The 7,265-nt window shown below is 38.0% G+C and overlaps 1 protein-coding gene across 1 annotated transcript; it reads right to left on the minus strand.

Annotated features, from left to right (window-relative positions):
* Window positions 1-4,542: 4,542 nt before the first annotated feature.
* LOC125662479 (uncharacterized) lies at window positions 4,543-6,606 on the minus strand. Its single transcript, XM_048894715.2, has 2 exons — window positions 6,567-6,606; window positions 4,543-5,727 (listed from the first exon to the last, which is right to left on the minus strand). The coding sequence occupies exon 2, from the start codon at window positions 5,720-5,722 to the stop codon at window positions 4,631-4,633; it is 1,092 nt and encodes a 363-aa protein (XP_048750672.2). The 5' UTR covers window positions 5,723-5,727; window positions 6,567-6,606; the 3' UTR covers window positions 4,543-4,630.
* Between the last annotated feature and the right edge of the window lie 659 nt (window positions 6,607-7,265).

The following is a 7,265-nucleotide window of genomic DNA, read 5'->3' on the forward strand; positions in this document are numbered from 1 at the left end:
ATGTTATCCTCTCTTGCATACAATACTTGTTATATTACACAGAATGAACAAGTTAATATAACAAACAGTTACGGATCCCATAGATTGTGTAAAGAATACAAAATTAAGAACAGGGTAAATACAGGCCCGTGGATATACGGAATGTGCGTTATAAACTAGCATGTATTGCAAATACTTAATAATTGATTTATTGTTAACTACTAATAGTAATTTTGGTCATTGACACTTCAATATTCAGTATGCCCTCATGAACACCGATGGCTGCCAGACAATGACCTCCATTGTTCGCAATTTAGTCTCTAAAATATATCATTGGATGTTGTTCCACTCTAACTGGAGAGCTTAGGTCAATTTTTGCAGAGTCTGAGACTATCATTGTCTTCGGTGGAGGTACCTATCCAGTATGTCCCGTGCGTGTTTGATAGTGTTCAAATCTGCTTAATTGGATGCCCGAAAATCTGGATATAAAACAACAAACAGATCAGGGCTTCGAGAAAAATCAGTGTTGTACACAAATGCAACTATGTGCAATCCGTACGATATGACGTCACAATGAAAAAGTACGTCACGGCGAACAAGTTCTCATAGTTGCATTGTGGGGAAAGCGTCATAATATTTTGTCGTTAATCACCACCGTAATCAAGTCAACCGACCGTTATCAAATCATACGAAATTTTGATCTTTAAAAAATTATCACGATTTATGCATCAATTTCCAGACATGTACACTAGTAAAAATGAAAAGTTGAAACCCTGAATTGTGACTCCCCCACCCCTCCATTTTTTTACTAGCAGAACTGCTTTTCTTTATTCTTATAACAAAGAATTTTCATACAGTTATGGCAGCAATTTTATTTCTTTGCTCCCCATCTCATAACTTTGAACAAGAGTATCGCAAACGGTACAATATACGGCCGTCGGACAGTGAAAATCTACCTGGAAGCATATTGTGCACTCTGAATTGATACAACACATATTCTGAATAGAAAAGCCTTAAAGTGGGTCTTGGTACACCAATCCATCTAACATGTGAACTGATTGTGTATTTCTCTGAGAGTGAGTCTGAAACAAAATGCCGGAGCAATATCTATCTATGATGATAAACGTTCAGGAAAACAGATAATCTACTTTTAGCCCTGAAGTAGGTCATGGTGCACCAATGAAGTTGAAATGTGAACTGTTTATGTATTTCTCTAAAAGGGATGTTGTGACTAAATTTCAGAGCAAATACCAATACCTGTGACCATACCAAAAACAAAAACCGGAAATCTGTTTGAACTATTTCTACCCCTAAATTAATGTAGGTCATAGTGCGCCAATCCAGCTGAAATGCTAACTGCACTTGCCTTCCTTTGAAAGGAAGCTTTTGACTGAATATCAGGGCAATATCTGTATCCATTAATGAAAAAAGCCCTGAAATCTGTCTGACCTATTTCTAGTCCAAAAGTAGGTCAAGAATGGACCAATCCAACTGAAATGCAAACTGAACTTGTATTCCTTGGAGAAGAAGCCTTTGACTAAATATCAGGGAAATATCTGTATCTGTAATGAAAAAGCCTGGGAAACCGTTTGACCAATTTTTTTCAAAAAACTAAGTCAAGAATTAACCAATCCAGCTGAAATACAAAATGATCTTGCATTCCTTTGAGAGGAAGCCTTTAACTAAATATCAGGGCAATATCTGTATCTGTAATGAAAAAAAGCCCGGAAAACTATATGACCTATTTTTCCAAACAGTAAGTCAAGGATGGACCAATCCAGCTGAAATGCAAACTGAACCTGTATTTCTCGGACAGATATCCTATGAATAAATATTCGGACAATATTTGTATATGTAATGAAACAAGAGGCAAGGGGCCTTATAGGTCACCTGAGTATCATGTAACAACCTTCCAATGTTTGAATTAGGTTTGCGTTTAAATATAAGAATTTTACTTTTGGGTGGAAGAAACATTGAATAGCTATGTGGTCATGAAGTACATGTGTCATTTTTATGTTCAATCAATAATCCTTTTTAAAAAACCTAGGTCTGAGACATCATAAAGAAAAGGGTTATTTACTCCTTAGATAAAACCAATATAAGAAGATGTTCAAAGAATTTCTACATTTTCACTATATGACCAATGGAGCCCCACCCTAATACAAGAACCCCTGCCACAGGGGCCATGAATTTCACAATTTTGGTAGAGGGCTCAACGCTCATTATAATTACGCCCACAGTTTGGTTTCTTGATGTCCAGGAGTAAAGAAGAAGATTTTTTAAAATTACACTCATTTTGATGGTTTTTGCCCCACTCCTCAGTCCCGAGGGGGGGGGGGGGGGCGGGACCACGAATTTCACAATTTTTGCTCCCCTCCACCAACAGATGCTATATGCCAAAATTGGTTGAAATTGGTTCAGGGGTTTCAGAGAAGAAGCTGAAAATGTTCAAATGTTAACGCACGACGAACGACGAACGACGACGGACAAAAACAGAAGATTTTCAAAGAAATATTGCATTTCCACTATATAATCAATCAGCCCCGCCTTTGCACCAGAACCCCTGACCCAGGGGCCATAAATTTTAGTTTTGAAAGAAGCATCCTTGATCATCATTATCATACTATTAGTTTGTCTACTTAATACCCAGCAGCAGAGAAGAAGATTTTCAAAGAAATAATGCATTTTCACTATATGATCAATAGGGCCTCACCTTAATACCAGAACCCCTGACCCAGGGGTCATGAATTTCACAATTTTTAAAGAGGCATCCTTGCTCATCATTACCATGCTATTAGTTTGTCTACTTAATATCCAGAGACAGAGAAGAAGATTTTCAAAGAATTTCTACATTTTCACTATATGACCAATAGAGCCCCACCCTAACACACCAGAACCCCTGATCCAGGGGCCATGAATTTCACAATTTTTAAAGAGGCATCCTTGCTCATCATTACCATGCTATTATTTTGTCTACTTGATAGACAGAGAAGAAGATTTTCAAAGAATTTCTACATTTTCACTATATGACCAATAGAGCCCCACCCTAACACAAGAACCCCTGCCACAGGGACCATGAATTTCACAATTTTGGTAGAGGGCTCAACGCTCATTATAATTATGCCCACAGTTTGGCTTCTTGATGTCCAGGAGTAAAGAAGAAGATTTTTTAAAATTACACTCATTTTGATGGTTTTTGCCCCATCCCTCAGGCCCCAGGGGGGCAGGGACCACGAATTTTTGTTCCCCTCCACCCACATATGTTATATGCCAAAATTGGTTGAAATTGGTTCAGGGGTTTCAGAGAAGAAGTTGAAAATGTTCAAATGTTAACGCACGACGAACGACGACGGACAAAAACAGATAGCAATAGGTCACCTGAATGATTCAGGTGACCTAAAACGTGCAGGAAACTGTTTGACCTATTTTTAGTCCAAAAGTATGTCAAGGATGGACCAATCCAGCTGAAATGCAAACTGAACCTGTATTTCTCGGACAGATATCCTATGAATAAATATTCGGGCAATATTTGTATATGGAATGAAAAAAGTCCAGGGAACTGTTTGATCTATTTTTAGTCCAAAAGTAGGTCAAGGATGGACCAATCCAGCTGAAATGCTAACTGCACTTGTATTCCTCTGAAAGGAAGCTTGGGTGTAAATATCAAGGCAATAGCTGTATCTGTTACGAAAAAAATGTCCGGAAAACTGTTTGACCTACTTATAGCCCTAAAGTTGGTCAAGGACCAATCCAGCTGAAATGCAAACCCACTCTTACAATTCTTGAATGAGATATTGTGATTTAAAATTTCAAAGTTGTACATGCATCCGTTTTTTAAAAATCCGGAAAACATGACCGGGACGGAGGGACGGACAGCCAACCGGCCAGACGCACGGACAACGCCTTACCATAATACGTCCCGTCTAATGACGGGCGTATGAAAACAACGTAAAGTGGTCATGCATGTACTCATTATATTTGATAGTACCTTGTACATTTTTCACGAAAACTTGTCCAAGTTAATGCAGAAAACGTTATCTCGTTGGACAGACTAAATATTTAAACCTCGTCAGAATCGGAGACGAAATCATGGTTCCGATATATCTTATTGTCCATTGCAAACCTTTATGATAAATTAATTTAGTATGCATTCGATATCAAGTGTTCTTGTGACCACATCACATGAAGTGATATAATGCGCATGGGTCAACCAAACGTTTTGCTTCATGTAAGCTAATTTTGAATTATTGATTTTAGAATTAAAACGTCTGATTTTGCATTATTTTTAAATTCTCATTTGGTAGCAAATGTATACTGATCAGATTTTGTGATACACCTGATGCAATACGTTTGGTCGTATATTTTTAGATTATCTTGTTTCGGAGTGGTATATATGTCACGGTATTTTGGCAAATACTGAAATGAACTCAATTTTAGATCATCTGCAAAAGCGAAATCTCGTAATATCTCCACATCTATTTTTGCGTGGTAATTGCTGTATATTTACGTACATCCATTGATTCTACATTGTTGTAGGATGAGAAAAAATAATGCGACAAAATATTGAAATTCTATTTTCTTCATAAAGCATTCACTTGACAATCACCAGATTTGTTTGAGGGTTATTCCCTATTTGCAGCTAAGTTAGAATCTACCACCTAAGTGTATTCCAGTTATTGTTAAATAACGATAGTCTTTCTCCTGAGTTGTTGTTGAGGCGTCTTCTTTGAAATGAAAACGGGGATCGCATTCGTCTTACAACAGACCGGAAATTTCTAGTGACCAAGCCCCTTCTTTCGTCCGAATTATCTGTAAAGGGTCGAAAATTTATTCGACGTAAGCGCCTGGTTCTAAGTCCTCCGAATCGTGTTCTTTCCCCTGAATTGTCTCTGAAAGAAAACCTACGCCTAACATTTAACATGCGTCCACCGAATTTTTCACCGGAATCTAACCGGAATCTTCGAAAATTGCGAGCCCCGAAAGACGAAAGTCTGTTTCGTTGTTCGCCCGAGTCGTTCCATCGTCGTCCAAAACGAAAATTCCTGATTCTACGTACTCCAAATCGTTCTCCAGAATTATCTCGTACTCGATTGAATCTACCTACTCCAAAGCGTTCTCCAGAATTATCTCGTACTCGATTGAATCTACGTACTCCAAAGCGTTCTCCAGAATTATCTCGTACTCGATTGAATCTACGTACTCCAAAGCGTTCTCCAGAATTATCTCGTACTCGATTGAATCTTCCTACTCCAAAGCGTTCTCCAGAATTATCTCGTGCTCGTCTGTAAAAATTCCTGTAAGCTCTATTGATTCCGAATCTCTCACCTGAGTCCAATCGATTTACCCTCCTGCGTAAGGAACCATATAGACTTGCCCACGATGTTCCTCTCTCTCCAGAGTTGTTAGGGTTTGATCTTCTGATAACATTACCAAGGTAAGAAGGACGCCAATGTCGACGAGTTCTTAACTCTCCAGAATCAGATTGACGGCGCCAGGAAGAGCGCAGGGATGAAAATGGAGAACGCACCGTCCGTCCGAAGTTGAAGCCTGAAATCTCACCCGAATCCTGTTGTCTGGAAAGGGCGTTTTGCGAAAACGGGTTATAGACCGATGATCTCAGTGAGTTGCGTCGTCCCAGAATCTCGCCAGAGTTTTGATTGAGAAAATTAAGGTACGGGTTACCTAAGGCATTTTGAGCCAAACAGGATGCGATGTAGAACAGAGCAACACCGGAGATAAGCATCGTATCTGAAAACCAACAACAATGACATGAATGAATGAAAGGTAATGTGTAATATAAATTATTTTTCCTCACCATACCCTCGAATTGATGAAATCACACCATTAAATGTTTCATTGCCTTGCAATAGTAATTATGGCCATCGTATGAACAGTGATCAATCTCATAACTCTTATAAGCAATACAAAAAAGATAGTTGGGCAAACACGGACCCTTGGACAAACCAGTGGTGGGGTCAGATGCCTAGGAGGAGTAAGCATCCTCTGTCGACCTGTGACACCCACCGTGAGCCCTATATCCTGATCATGATGTCTTCTTATTTATCAGATATATGTGGATATAGCTGTATATTCATATATCTATGTACAAAATATATTACTTAATCGAAAAAACTGAGAGGAGGTAAAAATGAATGTGAAATCCTGTTTTGGGGTATCTAATCAAAAATTTTGAAAACGATTATGCTAAAGAAAAATCGTAGAGAGTGATAACAATCTGTATGCTACCCTTCTCAGATCTAACACAGAAACATAACTCATAGTATATCATGAAAGGTAGAAATGGAAGTTTTCTTTCCCGAAATGTTTTACAAATAAACAAATTACTCAAAAGTCCGTGATCTTCCAAGGGGGCTAGGTCTCCACATCTCTCGCACCTAATAAATAGCATATGTAACGTGTTTGTCGGGCAATGCTCCTGATTATCATTTAACATGCTAAAGAAAAGCCATATCAAAGGATATATTCCATTTCCATTCTTAAAGTCAATTTTTTGTTTCTATATTTTTCCATGAAGATAACGAACAGTGTATATGAGAATAGGAAATTTAGTTGCGGAAAATACATACCTTATTCAACACGACTCTCTGCTTTAGTGTGAAGAATGTGATGTAAATTTCGTTTTATACTGACTATTTGAATTAACAAAAGGATCATCTATCACCCACTTTCTATTGTATTAATCCACCCAATCAATCTTTTAAAACCATTTTATGTTCACAAATAACACAGTTATGATCTATTGTGCTTATCACACCTTCTGCTCTTATGTTGCATTGTTAAATCACCGAATTTTACAAGATTGTGGTTAATTAGAATTTTTGAATAATTAATGTATTCTTTTTTTTTCCGCAGAACACAGCGCAATCAATATGTGCCTATTGTAGTTATTTTATGCTACAATCGACGAAATATCATCAGTGTTCAGTCAAACATTAACTGTTAGAGAATAACGTTGCTATATAAGTCTTCGATGTGGAAATGCATTGTACGTAGAATAAAGCATGAAACAAAAGGACAAATAGCATGATTTGATATTTCATAATTTACTTTACATTTCCGCATTCATATACAAATACGCCCCACTCCTCTCTCTCTCTCTCTCTCTCTCTCTCTCTCTCTCTCTGAAATGTTTCGGACTAATTAGTACCCTGACACCGATGTCGCTAAATTGTTTCGCACAGATGCTTTTGATGATTGAGTGCATGTGATCTGTTACCATAGGCACGTGTTTAAGAGTTGCAGAGAGGGATGTCGACCCTTGCACT

This window comes from Ostrea edulis, chromosome 8, assembly GCF_947568905.1.
Source record: "Ostrea edulis chromosome 8, xbOstEdul1.1, whole genome shotgun sequence".
Taxonomy (NCBI): Eukaryota; Metazoa; Mollusca; class Bivalvia; order Ostreida; family Ostreidae; genus Ostrea; species Ostrea edulis.

Bases quoted from the DNA above. Each gene is read 5' to 3' on its own strand.
- LOC125662479 (XM_048894715.2), bottom strand. From the start codon at position 5,722: ATGCTTATCTCCGGTGTTGCTCTGTTCTACATCGCATCCTGTTTGGCT.